Source organism: Meles meles, chromosome 8 (genome assembly GCF_922984935.1).
Source record: "Meles meles chromosome 8, mMelMel3.1 paternal haplotype, whole genome shotgun sequence".
NCBI lineage: Eukaryota > Metazoa > Chordata > Mammalia > Carnivora > Mustelidae > Meles > Meles meles.
Window position 1 is genome coordinate 112,746,953 of NC_060073.1, and position 21,004 is coordinate 112,767,956.

The 21,004-nt window shown below is 46.1% G+C and overlaps 1 protein-coding gene across 2 annotated transcripts in view; it reads left to right on the forward strand.

Annotated features, from left to right (window-relative positions):
- Nucleotides 1-10,605, forward strand: part of RDX (radixin) — a 93,951-nt gene extending 83,346 nt beyond the window's left edge. The window contains exons 16-17 of one of the 2 annotated variants that reach the window (XM_046016101.1): nucleotides 7,264-7,361; nucleotides 10,011-10,605. In XM_046016101.1, coding sequence (XP_045872057.1) covers nucleotides 7,264-7,330 — 67 coding nt within the window. In that variant the 3' untranslated portion in view covers nucleotides 7,331-7,361; nucleotides 10,011-10,605. Of the gene's footprint in view, nucleotides 1-775; nucleotides 792-7,263; nucleotides 7,362-10,010 lie in introns of those variants that run through there. The other variant, XR_006820001.1, reaches the window with a different exon arrangement.
- Nucleotides 10,606-21,004: the final 10,399 nt, after the last annotated feature.

Here is a 21,004-nt window from a genome sequence, read left to right on the forward strand (position 1 = left end):
ATACTAGACTATAAAAATAAACTCCTCCTGTAACCTGCACAGTTCAAATGATCCTGTTGTTCAAGGGCCTGTGTACGTATAAAATAGATACTCATGTGTCGGGTTTTGGGTTTTTTTTTTTTTAGGTGGGGGAGGGACAGAAGGAGAAGGAGAGAGGGAATCTTAAACAGATTCCGCACCCAGTGCAGAGCCTGATGCAGGACTGGATCTCACCACCCTGAGATTATGATCTGAGCCGAAATCAAGAGTCAAATGCTTAACCGATTGAGCCACCTAGGCGCCCTCATATATCAGTTTTAAAAATAGTACATAACTTTGACATTCTGTAGCCCTTCTCTATCACATCAGCCTTGCCGGTTTTAACGCTGTTTGTATCCACAAGTGATACGATGTCTGGTGTATGTGATGCCTAGGTTTGCATGAATAGTTTGACCACACAGACAAACACGTCTGTTTGGATGACTATAGCCATGGCTCATTGGCTCTGTGTGATTGTGTTTACTTTATGAATATACTGCCATTTATCCATTCCCCTGATGAGAGACATCTGTCTTGTTTCTAGTTTTTTTTATTTTCAAACAGTACAGCCTTATTTTTGTACATATATCTAGGGAATGTGAGTGAGCCTGAGACCTAGGCAGGGGAATTATTCGGTTACAGGGTATACCCATTTCCAACTTGACTCTGTAGCTATCAAATTATTTTTTTTTAAAGATTTTATTTATTTATTTGACAGAGAGAAATCACAACACGGCAGAGAGGCAGGCAGAGAGAGAGAGAGAGAGAGGGAAGCAGGCTCCCCGCTGAGCAGAGAGCCCGATGCGAGACTCGATCCCAGGACCCTGAGATCATGACCTGAGCTAAAGGCAGAGGCTTTAACCCACTGAGCCACCCAGGCACCCCTCAAATTATTTTTTAAAGTAAAGATACATTCACATTTTTACTACACGTGATAGTACTAGAATTTTTTAAAATTATTTTTATTAACATATAATGTATTATTTGCCCCAGGGGTACAGGTCTGTGAATTGTCAAGTTTACACTTCACAGCACTCACCATAGCACATACCCTCCCCAATGTCCATAACCCAGCCACCCTCTCCCTACCCCCCTACCCCCAGCAACACTCAGTTTGTTTTGTGAGATTAAGAGTCTCTTATATGGTTTGTCTCTCTCCAGATCCCGTCTTGTTTCATTTTTTTCCTCCCTACCCCCCAAACACCCCACTCTGCCGCTCAAATTCCTCATATCAGGGAGATCATAGGATAATTGTCTTTCTCTGATTGACTTATTTTGCTCAGCATAATACCTTCTAGTTCCATCCACATGGTTGCAAATGGTTGCAAATGCAAAAAGATTTCATTTCTTTTGATGGCTCCAGAGTATTCCATGGTATGTATATATATATATATATGTACCACATCTTCTTTATCCATTCATTTGTTGATGGACATCTAGGTTCTTTCCATAGTTTGGCTATTGTAGATATTGCTGCTATAAACATTCAGGTGCATGTGCCCTTTCTGATCGCTACATTTGTATCTTTAGGGTAAATACCCAGTACTGCAATTGCTGGGTCATAGGGTAGCTCTATTTTCAAATTTTTGAGGGACCTCCATACTGTTTTCCAGAGTGGATGCACCAGCCTGCATTCCCACCAACAGTGTAGGAGGGTTCCCCTTTCTCCGCATCCTTGCCAACATCTGTCGTTTCCTGACTTGTTAATTTTAGCCATTCTGACTGACTGTGAGGTGGTATTTCACTGTGGGTTTGATTTATATTTCCCTGATGGCGAGTGATGTGGAGCACTTTTTCATGTGTCTGTTGGCCATCTGGATGTCTTTGCAGAAATGCCTGTTCATGTTCTCTGCCCATTTCTTGATTGGATTATTTGTTCTTTGGGTTTGAGTTGGATAAGTTCTTTCTAGATTTTGGATGCTCGCCCTTTATCTGATATGCCATTTGTGAATATCTTCTCCCATTCTGTCTGTTGTCTTTTGGTTTTGTTGACTGTTTTCTTTGTTGTGCAAAAACTTTTGCTCTTAATGAAGTCCCAATAGTTCATTTTTGCCCTTGCTTCCCTTGCCTTTGGTGATGTGTCTAGGAAGAAGTTGCTGCGGCTGAGGTCGAAGAGGTTGCTGCCTGTGTTGTCCTCAAGGATTTTGATGGATTCCTGTCTCACACTGAGGTCTTTCATTCACTTGGAATCTATTTTTATCTGTGGTATAAGTAAATGGTCCAGTTTCATTCTTCTGCATGTGGCTGTCCAATTTTCCCAACCCCACTTGTTGAAGAGGCTGTCTTTTTTCCATTGGACATTCTTTCCTGCTTTGTTGAAGATGAATTGACCATAGAGTTGAGGGCCATTTATGGGCTCTCTGTTCTGTTCCATTGATCTATGTGTCTGTTTTTGTGCCAGTACCATACTGTCTTGATGATGACAGCTTTGTAACAGAGCTTAAGTGTGGAATTGTGATGCCACCAACTTTGGCTTTCTTTTTTAACATTCCTCTGGCTATTCGGGGTCTTTTCTGGTTCTATATAAATTTTAGGATTACTTGTTGCATTTCTTTGAAAAAAAGATGGATGGCATTTTGATAGAGATTGCATTAAATGTGTAGATTGCTTTAGGTAGCATAGACATTTCCAGAATATTTGTTCTTCCAATCCGTGAGCATGGAACGCTTTTCCATTTCTTTTTGTCTTCTCAATTTCTTTCATGAATATTTTATAGGTTTTAAACTTGTGCCAATTTGATGGGTTTAAAATGGTATCATAATGTGTTTATAATTTGCATGTTCTTAATTACTAATATAATTGAGAGGCTTTTTCTCGTATTTATGGGCCTTTCTTGTCTCCTCTTCCTTGAAATGACCTTTTGTGCGTGTGTGTGTTTTTTTTGTTTGTTTGTTTATTTTCAGCGTAACAGTGTTCGTTGTTTTTGCACCACACCCAGTGCTCCATGCAGTACGTGCCCTCCCTATTACCCACCACCTGGTTCCTCAACTTCCCACGCCCGCCCCCCGCCGCCCCTTCAAAACCCTCTGGTTGTTTTTCAGAGTCCATAGTCTCTCATGGTTCATCTCCCCTTCCAGTTTCCCTCAACTCCCTTCTCCTCTCCATCTCCCCATGTCCACCGTGTTCTTTGTTATGCTCCATAAATAAGTGAGACCATATCATACCTGACTCTCCCTGCTTGACTTATTTCGCTCAGCATAATCTCTTCCAGTCCCGTCCATGTTGCTACAAAAGTTGGGTATTCATCCTTTCTGATGGAGGCATAATACTCCATTGTGTATATGGACCACATCTTCCTTATCCATCCATCTGTTGAAGGGCATCTTGGTTCTTTCCACAGTTTGGCGACCATGGCCATTGCTGCAATAAACATTGGGGTACAGATGGCCCTTCTTTTCACTACATCTATATCTTTGGGGTAAATACCCAGCAGTGCAATTGCAGGGCCATAGGGAAGTTCTGTTTTTAATTTCTTGAGGAATCTCCACAATGTTCTCCAAAGTGGCTGCACCAACTTGCATTCCCACCAACAGTGGAAGAGGGTTCCCCTTTCTCCACATCCTCTCCAACACACGTTGTTTCCTATCTTGCTAATTTTGGCCATTCTAACTGGTGTCAGGTGGTATCTCCATGTGGTTTTAATTTGAATCTCCCTGATGGCTAGTGATGATGAACATTTTTTCATGTGTCTGATAGCCATTTGTATGTCTTCATTGGAGAAGTGTCTGTTCATATCTTCTGCCCATTTTTTGATATGATTATCTGTTTTGTGTGTGTTGAGTTTGAGGAGTTCTTTATAGATCCTGGATATCAACCTTTTGTCTGTACTGGAAATGACCTTTTTTTTTTAAATGCTTGTTTTCTATTACCTTCTTGATCTTGGTCTAATTGCTTCAAAGAATTTATATTTTGGTTATTAATCTTTTGACAAATGTTTTACAGTTATCTCCTTCCAAGTTGTAACTCATCTTTTCACTTTTTTATGACTTTTTGATTGATAAAATTTTAAATGTTAGTGTAGCTTAAGTTACAAATCTTTTTTTCTTATGATTTTCTGGCAGGTTTTGTGTGTGTGTGTGTATCTTGTTTAAGAAAGTCTTCCTTTCCTTGAGGTCATGAAAGTATTCTGCATTTTTTTCTAAAAGTTTTGAGTTTTTAAATTTCCTCTACATGTTTGGTTATTTTTACACTTGGGTCTTTAGTCCAGCTAGAAATAACTTTTTGTATGGTATGAAGTATGGATTCCTTTTTTTTTCTAGCTAGATGACCAGTTGTCTTAATGCTTGGACAGTCCATCCCTCTCCCACTGGCGCATCACCACTTCTTCCCTACATGAAGGATACACACATACAGTCTGTGTTCTGTTCCAGGGGTCAATACCGTTCTATCTTAATTATAGCCTTAGCTTTATAACAAGTCATAATACCCTGTAAAGCTTTCTTTTTTTCTCTACCTCGTTTTAATAATAAACTCCTGACTAGTTTTGGGCCTTTGTTCTACTACATAAATTTTACTGTATTTTAAGTCATTTCTACACACCACATGGGGCTGGAACTCACAACCCTGAGATCCAGAATCATATGCTCTACCAAGCCAGCCAGACACCCCTTGTACCACATTAATTTTAGAAATCATTTAAAGTAGGAGCACCTGGGTGGCGAGGTTGGTTAAAGTGTCCAACTCTTGGTTTCTGCTCAGGTCCTGATCCCAGGTCGTGAGTTAGGGCCCTGCCTTAGGCTCAGTGCTAAGCACAGAGTCTGCTTAAGACTCTCCCTCCCTTTGTTTCTGCCACTCCCCACTGAGCACTCTCTCTCTCCATAAAATAAATAAATCAATTTTAAATAAAAAAAATTAAATTATATGGGGGAAAAAAACCTTTTGTTTGGAAATGTATGAATAATAATTGATATTAATTAGATTAATTCAGGGAGAAATTACCTCTGTACAATATTAAATACCCCTAGTCAGGAACATGTTCCAGTTCTCCATTTATTGATATCTTCCTTAATGCCTTTCAGCCGAGTGTGCATTTTTGCTCTAAGATCCTACATATCTTTTGGATTTATTACTAAGCACCTTCATTTTTACCACCTTCTAAAAGTTACATTTTAAAACTATGTGTGGGTGGTATACAGAAATAAAATGGATTTTTGTTTGCTGTCCCTATATTCAGGAACTTTGCTTAGTTCTTATTGGTTCTAATATTTTGTGAAGTTTTGGGGGCTTTCTACAGAAATGGCCACCTGCCATAATGTCAGTTCTCAGTCTGTCTTCTCAATCCCTATAATGTGGATTTCTTAGTCTTATCTTACTGAGCTGACTTGACTGAAATTTTCAGTACAATGTTGTACATAAGTGGCATCTCATTTCTGATTTCAGAGGAACGCTAACATTTCTAACATTTGCTGCTACGTATTTGCTCTAGAGTTTTAGCTCATGCTTTTTATCGGGTTAATGAAACTTCCTTCCTTCCCATACATATGCCTATTTTGCTAGAGTGTCTTTTTTTAATATTGCTGCCCCTCCATAGGTATCGCCCCCTCCCTTCCCCTTCAAGGGTTGCGGTCCTCTACTGAGTCCTTTTTAAGCTCATGGTGCCACCTGGTGGCATTCTTTGAAATTTCTGGCTTTGATTATCTTCCTGTATCTTTCAGGGAAATTCATGGATATAGTTTGTTCTTTAACATTGACACCCGTCATTTAATTCTGTTTTCTTCCTCGTCCTTTGTATTTCTCCCATTTGCTCCCCCATCATCCTTTTCACTGGCTCTTCCATACTTCCTTAATACATGCATACAAATCATTTTTCCTTCCTTAGTTTTCTTCTTTCGTGAGTGTAGAAGTGTTGCCGGTGACTAGGGGAAAAACACAGCACATACTTTTTAATGAAATCCGATCCAATAATGTTCCAGCTCTGCCAACCCTCGAAGTCCTTGAAAATACTTAAGGTCCCCTTTAAAAACATTCTCAAATTTCAAGTACTACTTGATCATTTAATTGGCTTTGTCCAGTTTAACTTCAAGTATTTCAGAAAATTTAAAAAGATTTTTAAAACCGTTAGTAAGTTTCATTGTTTCTCTGTTCCTTTACTGCCAGCTTTGACAAATTTGGGGTTTCTACTGTATTTTACTGCAAAGCCTCAGTTTTTCATGGGTTAAACTGCCCGGAAACTGCACTATGGTTGATCTCCCCAGGAAACAGCCCCCCACAGATGCCCTGTGGGCACATAACTGATCAGTAAGGCAGAGACAGCCACTACCTGCATTTCCAGCTGCTTAAACCACAGCCTAGAAACTACTGTCCTTGGCATTCTCCCCAGTCAGGGACCTCACGCGTGGATAAGCTTGGCTGGGTTAGTGGTTTCTTTGTAGAGTTCATTGTGATCTCATTTTTGGTGTCTCCGAAGGCTACCGCTGAGCATGGCAGGTGGGTCAGCTGACGAAGACAGACCTGAGACAGTTGGGCTGACACTGACCTCTTTAACCACTGGAGGGCCACGTGGCTAGGGCAGAGGTGGTTTTTACTGTTCCTTGGTCTTAACCCAGCCAGGCTTTGAGCAGGCTGAGTAGCCTGTTGAGAATTTGCTTAATCAAAGACAAGAACAGGGCCCCTGGAGGGCTCGCTACTTAAGCGACTGACTCTTGGTTTCGGCTCAGGTCGTGATATCAGGGTCATGAGATTGAGTCCAGCTCGGGCTCTGTGCTTAGCATGGAGTCCACTTGGGACTTTCCCTCTCCCCCTCCCCGCTGCTCTCTTTCTCTCAAATAAATAAATCTTAAAAAAAAAGCAACTATTGATTTCAAAGGAAGTACCACCAAGTGTTTTGGGCCTATAAATAGTTGGTGCCCAAAGGACATTTTAAGAGTACCTATATGAATCAGGAGAGAGCCTTCAGTGTTATTCTAATACTTAACAAAACTTCGGTGTGTACGACTTTGAGATTCATCAGTATTCATGTGAAACCGACTCGTTTGCGTGGGATTGCAGTAACTATTAAGATTCTAGCATCCATCTGAAAGGGAGATGTCAAAGTATTCTCATTTCCACATTGTCATAGTGCAGATTCAAGACTGGATTAGGAAAAAAAAAAGTTAAAATCTGAGAAGATCGCTTTGGCCTGTTGGCTGCCCCGTTGGCCCTCCCGGATCCAGGGTGATGAGGGTGCTCCTGTCATTCTGTGCTGTCTGACTTCCTTCTGTGTTCTTTTGCTGAGTGCTTCCTAACCCCTAATGTCTCTTTTGAAAGGTGGGGACCCAAACTGTATGCATTGTTCCAGATGCGTTCTTGCCAAAGCAGTATAAAGCAAATGTAACGGTTAGGAAGAAGGCTCCCTCCCTCGCTAGGTAAGTACAACCAGCCGCCGGGGCCAGCCCACCTTTCCGTGACACCTGCCACGCCTCTCCCCTGCTAGGATGCTGCTAGGACCCCATAAAGCCCAAACCTGTGCATCCACAGCCCAGAGCCTTTAATCTCCTGGAGTGAATTCCCAAAGGAGCCCCCCATAGCAGCCCCTGCCATTACTGGTCCTAGTTCCACGCCTGGGTTCTTTAACTCTCTTGGGCTTTCGGCCAATCAGGAACATCTTCCTCCCATGTAATAATTTTGACGTCAGATGAAATGAGATTTTACCCGTAAACTATGTGAACCGAGGGGACGTGCTACTGTCAACTGTTCTCTTTGGTGACGTGGAGTATTACAGTGCAAGTCCCCACATATGACACCACGTGGTGCTGGAAGACTGGGTCTTACCTTAAAAAAATTCAGATATATTTAAAAATGAAGGGAGATATATATGTGTGTGTGTGCATATATATAATATATATATATACATATATATATATATATATATATATATATGAGGAAATCTAGAATTGGTTCATTAGCCAAGTTGGTGTTCTGCATTGATCTCAGTTTGGAAATACTTTAACATCATGGACCAACAATCATGGATCAACACGATAACCTTGAAGCAGGTTATTTTGAAATTTTTTATTTCTTTGGCAGAGACTGTTCTGACCCATCCCATTTCTAAGTAAAACCACAGCAATGATGTTTACCTTGTAGACCTTGAAGGATATATATGAGTTCTCCCAAATTGCTGATTAATCTTCTCCAAGTTCTATCAACCTACTTCTAGCTGGATGAGAATGTGTTTGAGGTAATACTCTAGGATGTGAATAAATGTCTGTAATGACGCTGTTATCTTTTAGATTTCTTGTTACATGTGACTTAAAAATGATCATATATGTTCAGCTCTGGGTGGGAAGTTTTAGAAGTGATTTGCTTCTTTGGCCTTTAATGTTATTTCAATTTTTTGAAGATTTTATCTATCTATTTGACAGAGATACAGTGAGAGAGGGAACACAAGCAGAGGGAGAGGCAGGCTCCTCACTGAGCAGGGAGCCCGATGCGGGGTTCAGTCCCAGGACCCCAGGATCGTGATCTGAGCCGAAGGCAGAGGCTCAACGACTGAGCCACCCAGGCGCCCCTGGCCTTGAATTTTAGATTGCTTTGCAATGAGTTAAAGGTTCTGCAAGCATCTCTGACATTCCATGACGTCACCGATACATTGCCACTGTGTCAAAGACCATGTGAAGGGCGTGTGACCCGTCTGTCATAGTGAAAGCAGTACAGACGTCATAAAATGGGAGAGTCCCGTTCGTCCTACTGCTGGGATCCGAGCTAAAATCCATACTTCAAACTTGTTCTTAACATTCCGTCCATAGCCACAAACTGCACTCGTCCCGGCTACTTGGCGTTAAGCCGTTTTTCCAACACAGGAATTTATGTCACTCTCCTCCATTGTGCTAGCTGGCGGGTGAAACCCCCATTACGGTCTGCCCGGCGTTCTGCAGTGCCTCCTCCCGGGCTGCCGCCTGGTCATGCTTCTGCTTTTCAGAGTGAATCCTCTGAGTGAGTGTAACTGTGTGCTCTTGTCATCAGAAGTAGGAAAAGAAAGTTCCTGCATGACTCACCAGAAAAGCCAAGATCAAATGACAGAGATTTTTGAATCATTCAGAGATGAATTTATTGAAGGATCAAAGGAGCTGGCAAGCGCCACATCCCTCAGCTAGAAATGTCACCACCAAGCTGGCGGCCTTGGAGGAACTCCGGGGCCCCTCTCTGGCTGATTACAGTGCTGTTGACCCAAGAGGAAGGACAGGGACTTCCGAGTGGTTTCCGGCCCTTCTCCCACCGTCCTTAGGGTTTCTCCAGCAGAAGTCAGCCTGTGGGATTGTGGTGATGAGGAATTAGAGGCACATCTATAGTCATGGACAAGAGAGAGCCGACTGGTTCCTCAGGACAGCCTCGGGTTCCAGGGATCACTTTGCCCATCATTCCCCAAGGCCTCTGGTCGTCTAGTGTGTTCCGACTCCCAGATTTCTTGCTCTCATCCTTCAGGCCTTCTCCTTTCCCTGATGTGCCAGGCGATTTGAGCCTCAGAGGCTGTGTTAGATCTGACCTGAAGACCCTCCCTCCCTGGCTGGATCCTGAGCGGGAAGGGGCCTGAGGAGGGAAGGCGTAGCTGCTAGAGATGAGGGGAGCTCGTGGCTTGGGCGCGCCTGCCCCACGGGCTGCTCAGCGGGCTCTCTTGTGACTCCCGGCGCAGCGGTTTATGGAACTGTGACACGACAGGGGTGGGCTTCTACCATGGTCTCAGATCCGCCTCACAGTCCTGGGTCTGAGCATCGCAAGATCCCCTGTTAGAGCCCCTCTGGAATCAGGACAGTAGTGGGGCTGAGCGGAGGCTCCGCAGAACCCCCTGTGTTTTGCTGCAGCCTGTATTTCCCCGCACCCCCTGAGCGCTCAGTCCCCGCTGCCCGACTCAGCAGCACACTCCAGGATGGCCAAGGGTTCCCCGCAACACGCGGGGGGACGTCTGGGGCCGTGCCCTTTTCAGCCCTAGTGTGGTCCTATTAAGACCTGACAACAACCGGGGTGTTGTCTTCTTTCCTGCCTAAACTTCCTGTTGGCCGTCTGTCTTCACACAGGTCCCTGGCGTGTGGCACACAGCGAGCTGTAGGACACCGAGGCCTGCCTGCTGTCCCGAATCCGCAAACTCAGCGGGAACCAGCTGGACAAGCCTTCCTTCCACCCGGGCTCTGGCTGGTGGTTCTCTTCATGTCTCAGTTTACTGTTGGTTTTCCCTTTCTTGGCTATTCTGTCTCTGTCCAAACCCTTCTTGATCGCCTTTCCTAGGGACAGACCTTAGAAAGGTGGGCCAGGACTTGGGGCTTTTGGCCCTGCTCTCTACAGCCCCAAGCCTGCAGCCCCTGCCCCCCCGTCTTCAAGGCACCACCCCTTAAAGAGATGCCTGAAGGCATTAGCTTCTGAGAACCCACTTTCTTTCTGCATGACTAGCTTGTAAGGAGGGATGTAGGGAGAGAATTTCCAAGAATTTTCCACTTTTTCAAAAAACGTATGTGACTTATTTTTGGCTTTGAACTGAGCAAACTTTGTGGCATACAGCTGTGTATACTTGTGCTCATCTGTGGGATCCAGAAAACTCCATGCAGCACCCCCTTTCCTGTCTGGGCTGTTTGTATAATTGTATATACGTGTAGCAATAAATATGTTCTAACATCAGCCTGGGGCATTCCTTTCCACTTGGCTCCGCATCCCCCCAGAAGGCCCCGGATCTGGTTCTTGGCCTCGCTGATCTCACCAAGCGTCAGGTGTGGAGTTGCCCGGTGTTTGGAGAAAGAGGCTTGAGGGTCCTCGTGGCAGAGCTGGGATGGGGAGCTGTGTTATGTCACTAAGGGGCACCAGTCCTCGTGCTCTGCGGTGGCTCAAAGGTTCAAGGCCTGAGGCTCAGAGGATCAGGTGACCTTTTGCCTTCTGAGCTATGTCAACAGTCCCTCCAGGAAAGTCTGGGGCCACAGTGATAGGACAGACACCTGCGGGTGCACAGTTACCTCTTAAAGCTTTTCAGAAAACACACACCCACTAAATACACTCTATGATACTGAATTTCGCATCTGTTCCCAGTGTTTTTCAAGGATACTAACTTGTCTCAGAAACAGTGTCCTCCTAAAGGGGACACGTGAGCAAATAACCTCTTTATGTGGCAGGGGTGGTGCTGTTTGCCACATCGAGGAGAGTTGGTTCCCAAGCGGGTCTCATGATTCATTTGAAATCTTTGGTGCTCAGGCATTTTTAGAACTTAAAAGAGAATCACATACACTGTTGTGGTTTCTCATCAAATTGCTGTTTCTCTGGTTCTGCTTCGGTGATGAACAGACGTCCAGGTAAAAGGTGAAACCCTGCAGCACTCGGCCTGCCATGGGGCCGAACGGGCCGGTCCTAGGTCAGCATTTGAAAAACAACTTTTTTCTAGATTCAAGCCACATGGCCCGAGCGCCCGAGGAAATCACACGGTCGGGCCGGGGAATGGCTGATCAGATAACTAGCTGGGGCTGGTCTTCACCTTGTAACGGGCCCCTCGGCACCTGCGGCCTGGAGCCCAGGGGTAGAGAAGGCACAGTGTGGGCTGCGCCTCCCACCGTGAGTTCCCCGCGACAGAAGGCCATGCAGACCTTTCTACACATGGAGTCGGGCCAGGACCTCGGGGTGGGGGAGAAGGGTGTTTAAAAAGATACGTGACAAATTATCAGTTGCTTCTCATGATAGGGTGTTAAGATAAGCCCTGTCCCAGAGCCTGCGGTGTAGTCCACACTGCACAGGCTTGTCCCCGGAGCCCTGGAGGCTGGGGGAGCGCCCGCCTCGGGTCTCACACCTGGGCACAGCCGGCAGGACCTCTGATGGGGCGTCAGGGCCTGGCTGTGTCTCTCCAGCCTTCTGGACCCCATTTGTCTGCTGCAAAGTGCAGTGTTTGCCCTAAGTAATTTCTGAGAGCCCTTCTGTTCTCCGAGTCTCTCCTCCTTGGGCCAACGGAAAGCGGGGGGGCATCCCTTCAGTGCTCCAGGGGAAGGTCGTGGGGATGCCAAAAATGGGCCATTGAGAGAAAGGAGATAGGAAGGGGAAAGCGAGTCCAAGCACCGCCCCTCGGACCACCTGTGAGGAGACGAGGGCCTCGGATCTCACTTTGCACGTCCCGCTGGCTGGCTTTCTTCTCGGGCTCTGTTTTGCGGAGGGCAGCAGGATGGCAGTTGACACCTGTCCTTGGGGCAGACAGGTAGGAAGCGGACGCCCCCTTCTTCGCGAACAGCCCACCCCTACCACGAAGGGCTCCGTGTGGCCCTTGGGTCCTGCTCACGCAGAGCTGACGGGACGTAGCAACCAACAGGGAGACAGGCTGGCCCCTTCCAGTCACCGGCTGTCACAACACAGTGTGTTAAGGACCGTGCTGGCGTGGGGGGAGGGGCGTCTCCCTCCGGGGGCCTCGCGCAGCGCTGGACGGGATACGCCTGCGTCCCGGCCCACCTGTTGCCTCTCCGGGCAGGTGGGGTGAGTGGGCTTGGGGAGGAGCGGGGTACCCGGGGCTCGCCTCCCCTCCCCACGTTGGGGGGTGCTCTCTGCAGGAAGCTCGCTGTGCGTGTCCGAGTGTGGCTCTGCGCGGCCGGGAGGCGGGTCGCCCCGCCCGAGCGCTCGCGCCGCAGCCCGGCTGATGGGCTGCAGCTGAGATCCCGGCGCTCGCGCTCACCTGCGGGCCGTGTCGACGCGCAGACGCCGCCTCCGCGCCCGGACTCTCTGATGCCCGGGCAGGCGCGGGGCTCCGGGGTTCGTACCTCGGATCAAGTCCCGGGGCGCCTGCGGGGCCGGGGTCCGTTTCCAGACGCGGGGAGCGCGCGGCGTGGGGAAGGCGCCCCCTGTCCTGCCCGCGAGTCTCCAGCACCGGGAGCTCCGGCGGCGGAGTCGCGTCCCAGCGGCGGCCGAGCGCGCAGACCTCCCCGGGCCGGCGGGAGCAGCTCCGAAAGCAGTGTCCGCGGTCACCGGGGCCTCGGGGAGGCGCACACGGTTCCAAAGTATCCCCTCGGTTCCGAGTAGAACGTGGGGGGTCCGCGGCGGCCGGACATCAGGCCGGGAAGGCCAGGCCCGGGCACGGTCGGCCGTGAACCCCGGCTTCGCAGTCAGCAGGGAGCGGCTGCGCCTGACAACTTCACTGACCGGGAGATCCCAGCGTTTGCATATTAGCGCCCAGGCTGAAGATCTTCAGAAACCGGAATGTACCGTGCAATGAGCATAAGACCAGAGGGTGAAAAAAAAAAGTGAGCCCCAGAGTCCGCTGGCTTTTCCCAGGCACCAGACCTCTTCTCCAGGTGAGTGCCGCTGCGCAATTCTAACCGGGAGAGAAGTTTTACCCTTTGGTACTTCGCAGAAATGCAGACATTCAGCGTGTGGATTCTTTAGTGTCTGGTTTCTCCTACTTAAAAACTCAGGAATTCTTAAAAATCGCTTTCCCCCATCTGCCCTGTTGACTCGCGCACAGCCGACCCCCCATCACCCCCGCCCCCCCGTCGGGCCTCTGCGGAAGCTGTACCTGCGCTTTCCTTCCTTCCCCACCCTTGCGGCCCTTCCAGCAAAGCCAGCCTCCTGTCGCCCCTGTCAGCAGTTAGAGCTCCCTATCTCCACCCCCCCCAATTGTTGGCCATGTCTGGACGTATTTCCCAAGGTTGAGCACCGGTGGGCAGGAGGAAGGAGTTCCCAGGCCCAGTGTCCACAGTGGCACCAGGGGGAGCCCTCCACCCACACTGGACGGGGTGTTCCTGGTACATAGGAGCCATGTCCTCCCCCCCACCCCGAGGGTGACACCTGTGCAGGGAGATGGCCACACAGGACTAAGGGCCGCCGCTGTGCCGTCGAGGGGGCCCAGTGACAGGAAAGCAAGGACATGCAGACATGAGCGGGTTAGGGCCTGGTGGCAGAGGAGGAAGGAGGCTGAGCTGGGTATGGCACCCCCTCCCCAGCCTAAGGGAAGGGCTGCTCGTCCAGCGCGCTCCTCCCTGCCCCCAGACCTCGGGTGCCTCTGGGAGGAGGCCTGTGCACCCAGACCTCTCGCCCCGGCCCCTCACTGTGACGTTCCTGGGGTTGTGGTTAGACCAAGGAGAAGGCAACCAACCAGTCCCTCTCATCTCCGGCCTCACAGCGGATGTCCCCAGGGCTCTGAAATGAGCCTTCCTTGAAGTCCAACTCCACCATTCTCTCCTGTGTGACTTGGGGCAACTCGTTTAACCTCTCTGGACTTACATTCGTTCTCCCCAGATCAAGTCAGTAGCGGCTCAAAACCTCATTTTTGTCCCTTTTGGCTGAAATGAACTCAGCAATGTTCGTTGTACACAGTTCTGGGGCGGCCTGCTCTCCTCACCCCAAGTGGCTTGTTCCAGAAGGTGCCCTACAGGTAGAGCCAAAGAGCTCTGGTACCCGCTCTGGGAACAACTGCCCCCGGCAATGAGCATGACTTTCACCTGAGGGAACACTCGTCTCTGGTTTATTCATCCCACTGCTGTGCTCGGGATGGGGAGGAGGCAGGCGCGCCCTCACCGTAGAACTGGGAATTGCCCCCTGTCCTTCAGGGAAGCTACCCCCATGGCCGGCCTCGCTGCTGTGTCCCCTCCCACCGTCTGTCTAGTCCAGAAGTCAGCCAGGAGGGTGAGGGGCAGCTCTGGGAGGGACAAGGAGGCGCCTGGAGTGTGGAGATGGTCCCGAGACACATGGCTTATACTCAGATCATCGAACGTTGACTCTGGGGTCCCAGTGTCCTGAGCCTGAGTGTGACGTGACTCACCATGTCTGGGAGTAGACTCTGCCTGTTTCTCCAGGCGGCTGCTGTGGGGGCGGGGCCGTCCTCATGACAACCTTGGCTGTGTGGTAAGCAGCCCCGATGCCTGCTTCTCCGCGCTCTGCTGGGAAAGGTTTCCGCTCCAGACGGCACATTCCAGGTCCTGATTGTGCCCCCTGTCCTCTCTGGGGATACCCTTGTAATTCCTACATCCAGCACTAGGATACGGGGCTGTGGCCCCTTTCCTAACCAGACCCCGAGGCTTTCCCACGAATTTCCTGGGCTCTTTCTGCTTCCTGTCCCCCGAGGAGGAGGCAGTGGAGGGTCCTGGGGAAGATCTGGGTACCCAGGCGGCTCATGACCTTAGAGCCGAGTTAGGACCCACTGCCCTGAGACCTAGAGTGTGTGCAGGTGTGCGGAGCCTGGATCCCGGCCCCCGCCTAAGCTGGGCTCCCTCAGTCAGACCTAGACACATTGGAAGGTGACGCCTGAATGCGGCCACAGAGGAAATTTGTCCATTGGTTCATCGTCTGTGTACTGAGATTCAAGTAAATCCCTTCCCTGCCTTAATGGAGTCTATGTTCTAACCTGGGGAGACGAGCAGTAAATCAACCACATGTTAAGTCAGAGGGTGGTAATTGCTCCGGAGAATGGGGCATGTCCCAGCGAATACCGGCAATGCGATTTTTAGAATGCCTGTTATTGAAGTAGGGCTGGCCTACAATGCTCTTCTCATTTCGGGTGTCCAGTAGATTCCATAATTCGAGACACTATGCAGTGGTCAGCAGCATAAATTTAGTTGCCTTCTGTCTCTCTAAAGCATGGTTATGATATCTTTGACTGTATGCCTAGGCGACACTTTGTATCACTGGCATTTATTCCAGTACTGGAAGTAAATACCTCTTAATCCCCTTCACCTAGTTTGCTGATCCGACCCTCACACCCCCAGCCGGGCAGGCCTGGTTCTCGGTGATTAGAATCTGTTTGTGTTGGTTGGTTACTCAGATCGCACGTATCAGTGATATCCTCTGGCATTTGTCTATTTCTGGATGACAAATGCCACTTCAGCCTAGTTCCCTGGAGGTGTGTGCTTGTTGCCAAGAAAGACAAGAATTTAACCTTCTTTGTGGCTGAGTAATGTTCCACGATACATATACCAGTGCTTTTTAACCATTTATCGATGGTCACAGGTTTCTTCCCTAATTGGCTAACGTAAATACTGAAGCAGTAAACATATAGGGAGGTACATGGTTTTGAATTAGTATTTTTGTTATGTTTGATAAGTACACAGTAGTAAAATTACTGGATGGTATGGGATATCTCCTTTTATGGGATTCTTCTTCTCCTTCTGTGGGATTTTTGGAGGGACCTCCATACGGTCTTCCATGGTGTCTATACGAATTGACATTCCCACCCACTGTGCACAATGATTCCCTTTTCTCCACATTCTGGCTAACACTTGTTCACACTTTTGATATCAGCCGTTCTGACGGGGGATGGTGATATCTCCTTGTACTTCTCAATTGCATTTCCCTGATGAGTGATGTTGAGTGTCTCTTCATGTGTCTGCTGGCCATCTGCATGTCTTCTTTAGAAACTGTCCGTTTGGGCCCTCTGCCTGGTTTTCCATCAGATCATTTATTGGTTGGTTGGTATTGAATTGTATCAGTTCTTGATTGATATTTTGGATATTAGGTCCTCGCGGGTTATATCATTGCAAACATGCCCCAGTCAGTACTTGGCTTTCATTGAGTTGATGGTTTCCTTCGCCGCTGTGCAAAAGCTTTTTATTTTGGTGTATGCCTAGCATTTATTTTTGCTTTAGTGTTTAATTTTTATTTTGCCTGAGGAGACATGTCTTGGAAAATGTTGCTGGGCCGATGTCTAAGAGATCACTGCCTATGTCTTGTAGGAGTTTTATGGTCTCAGGTCTGACATTTAGGTCTTTAATCCACGGTGGGTTTCTTGTTATGGATGGTGTAAGAGCGCTTCCTTCTTTTGCAGGTGGCTGCCCAGTTTCTCCAATGCCATTGACTGAAGAGCCTGTCTTTTCCCCGTTGTATGTTCTCGCCTCCTTTGTCTTAGGTTAATTGACCGTGAGTGTGAGTTTAATTCTGGGCTCTGGTTCTGTTCCATTGACACGTGTTTCTCTTTTTGTGCCAGCACCATACTCTTTCGACTATGTTAGTTTTGCAGTAAACCTTGAATCTGGGACTATGACATCTCCAGCCTCTTTGTTCTTTCTCCCGTTGCTTTGGCTCTTTGGAGTCTCTTGTGGCTCCATGGACAATTTAGGATTATTTATCCTTTAAGGAATGCTATTGGTGTTTTGATACAGATGACTTGGAATCTGTAGGTTGCTTTTGGGAGGATGGACCTTGGAACAAAATTCTTCCATTCTATGAGCATGGAATATCTTTCAATTTGTTTGTGTTCTCTTCAGTTTCCTTCGTGTGTGTTTCGTAGATTTCAGAGTACAGTTCTTTAACCACCTTGGTTGAGTTGATGCCTAGGTATTCTCTTTGATGCATTGGATCTGGAATCATTTCCTTCATTTGTCTATCTGCTACTTGGTGATTAGTATATAGAAATGCAAGAGATTTCTCTGTATGAATCTTACGTCCCACCACTTTCTTGAATTCACATCTTCTAATGTTCTTTTGGAGGAGTCCTTAGGGTTTTCTAGGTACAGTATCGTGTCCACCTGCAAAAAGTGATGGTTTTCTTCCTCAGCAATCTGGATGCCTTTTATTTCTTCTCCTTGTGGGGTTGCTGTGGCTGGACTTGTGATACTACCTTGGATCTCAGTGCTGAGAGTGAACATTGTCCTTCTGTTCTCGATTTTTCACCGCGGGGCCTGATGCTAGTGACTTTGTCACACATGGCTTTTCTTATGCTGAGGTATGTTCCCTGGAAACCCACTTTTTTGAGTTTTTGTGATCAGCTCATGCGGGGTGTTGACATTGCTACTTTTGTATCTATGGAGACATTTGCCTTACTGTTATCTTTCATTTTGTTAATGTGGTATATTATTTATTTTCTAATATCATCCTTGTATTTCTGGGAATAAAGAGGAATTGCTCGTGTTGAATGATTTTAATATATTTCTGAATGTCATTCATTACTATTTTATGGAGGTACATTATGTGTGTTTATCTGGTTTATTTGCCTGTAGTTCCTTTTATTATAATAACTGGTTTTGGTCTTGGGTAATTTTTCTTTTTAAGGCTGTGTTTGGAATATTTTTTTATTTTTTAGAATAGCTTGAGAATAGAAAATAATGCTTCTTGAATTTCTCATTGCATTCGCGTTTTAACCCACATGTCCCTGGACTTGGATTTGTTGACGGGTTTTTTTTTTTTTTAATTACCTCTTCAATTTCAGTATTAATTTTTCTGTTCAGATTTTCCATCTATTTTTTGGGAGATATTGTTATAATCCTTTGTTTCCTTTTTGTTACTGGATATTTTGGTATATATAAATATACCTATACATGTGTAGATATATATCAAAGTTGTCTCTTCTAATGGTATCTTTTTCTATGGTGTCAAGTATTACTTTTGTGCTTTCACTTCTGATTTTTTTTTTCCTTTTTTTTTCTTCTTCATGAATCTAGCTTAAAGTTTATCAATTTATTTAAATTTCAAATATCCAGCTTTGGTTTCATTGATTTCTTTTCCTTTAGTTTCATTATTTCGACTCTGATTTTTATTATTTCAGTTTTCTACTAATGTGAGTCATTTGTTCTTCTAGTTCATTTAGTTGTAATGTTAATTATTTTTTGCCATTTTTATTTTTTTGGCTAATTTTTTTTAAAGATTTTTATTTGTTTATTTGACAGAGAGAGATCACAAGTAGGCAGAGAGGCAGGCAGAGAGAGTGAGAGGGAAGCAGGCTCCCTGCTGAGCAGAGAGCCCGATGTGGGACTCGATCCCAGGGCCCTGAGATCATGACCTGAGCTGAAGGCAGCGGCTTACACCACTGAGCCACCCAGGTGCCCTCGGCTAATTTTTTTTTATTAACGTATAATGTATTTTGTGATTGAGTTCTAGTTTCAGAGCATTGTGGTCTGAAAATATGCAGGGAATGATCCCAGTCTTTTGGTATCGGTTGAGACCTGACCTGTGAACCAGAATTTGATCTATTCTGGAGAATGTTCCGTGTGCACTAGAGAAGAATGTGTGTTCTGTTTTTTGGGATGGGATGTTCTGAATATATCTGTGATGTCTATTTGGTCCAGTGTGTCATTTAAGGACTTTATTTCCTTGTTGATCTTTTACTTGGATGATCTGTCCATTTCAGTGAGGGGGTGTTAAAGTCTCCTACTATTACTGTATTATTGTCAATGTATTTCTTTGATTATGTTATTAATTGGTTTATATAGTTGGCTGCTCCCATGTTAGGGGCATAGATATTTAAAATTATTCTCCTTGTTGGATAGGTCCTTTAGTTATGATATAGTGTCCTTCCTTATCTCTTATTATAGTCTTTGGCTTAAAATCTAATTTTTCTGATGTAAGGATTGCCATCCCAGCTTTGTTTTGATGCCCATTAGCATGGTAAATCATTTTCTACCTCCTCACTTTAAATCTGGAGGTGTCTTTAGATCTAAAATGAGTTTCTTGGGATGTCTGGGTGGCTCAGTGGGTTAAAGCCTCTGCCTTCAGCTCAGGTCATCACCCCAGGGTCCTGGGATCAAGCCCCGCATTGGGCTCTCTGCTCCTCAGGGAGCCTGTTTCTTCCTCTCTCTCTCTCTGCCTGCCTCTCTGCCTGCTTGTGATCTCTGTCAAATAATTTTTTTAAAAAATCTTAAAATGAGTTTCTTGCAGACAGCATATCGATGGGTCTTGTTTTTTTATCCATTCTGATACCCTGTGTCTTTTGATTGGGGCATTTAGCCCATTTACATTCAGGGTAACTAGTGAGAGATATGAATTTAGTGACATCATACTGCCTGTAGGTGACTGTTACTGTATATTGTCTCTGTTCCTTTCTTTTTTTTTTTTTTTTTAATTTTTATTTCTTTGACAGAGAGAAATCACAACTAGGCAGAGAGGCAGGCAGAGAGAGAGGAGGAAGCAGGCTCCCTGCCAAGCAGAGAGCCTGATGCGGGGCTCGATCCCAGGACCCTGGGACCATGACCTGAGCTGAAGGCAGAGGCTTTAACCCACTGAGCCACCCAGGCGCCCCTCTCTGTTCCTTTCTATTCTACTACTTTTAGGCTCTCTCTTTGCTTAGAGGACCCCTTTCAATATTTCCTGTAGGGTTGGTTTGGTGTTTGCAAATTCTTTTAGTTTTTGTTTATCCTGGAAGCTTTTTATCTCTCCTTCTATTTTCAATGACAGCCTAGCTGGATATGGTATTCTTGGTTGCATATTTTTCTCATTTAGTGTTCTGAATATATCATGTCAGTTCTTTCTTTCTTTCTGGCCTGCCAGGTCTCTGTGGATAAGTCTGCTGCCAATCTAATATTTCTACCATTGTATGTTACAGACTTCTTGTCCCGGGTTACTTTCAGGATTTTCTCTTTGTCGCTGAGACTTGTAAGTTTTACTATTAGATGACGGGGTGTGGACCTATTTTTATTGATTTTGAGGGGGATTCTCTGTGCCACCTGGATTTTGATGCTTGTTCCCTTTGCCATATTAAGGAAATTCTGTACTATAATTTGCTCCAATATGCCTTCTGCCCCCCCCCCTTTCTTCTTCTTCTGGAATCCCAATTATTCTAATATTGTTTCGTCTTATGGTATCACTTATCTCTCGAATTCTTCCCTCGTGGTCCAGTAGTTGTTTGTTTGTTTTTTAGCTTAGCTTCTTTATTCTCCCTCATTTGGTCTTCGGTATCACTAATTCTCTCTTCTGCCTCATTTATCCTAGTAGTAAAAGCCTCCATTTTTTATTGCACCTCATTAATAGCTTTTTTGATTTCAGCTTGGTTAGATTTTAGTTCTTTTATTTCTCCAGAGAGGGTTTCTCTAATATCTTCCATGCCTTTTTCGAGCCCAAGTAGCTCCTTGAGAATCATCAATCAACTCTTGATCTGATATATTACCAATGTCTGTATTGATTAGGTCCCTAGCCATTGGTACTGCCTCTTGTTCTTCTTTTTGTGTTGAGTTTTTCTGCCTCGTCATTTTATCCAGATAAGAATAAATGAACAGGAGAATAAATACTAAAAGGGTGCAAAGACCCCAGAAAAATGTACCCTAACCAAATCAGAAGAGACCCCAAATTGGAGGGAGAAGAAAGGGGGTAAAAAGAATTTTAAAAAATTTAAAAAAAAATATATATATATATCAGACTG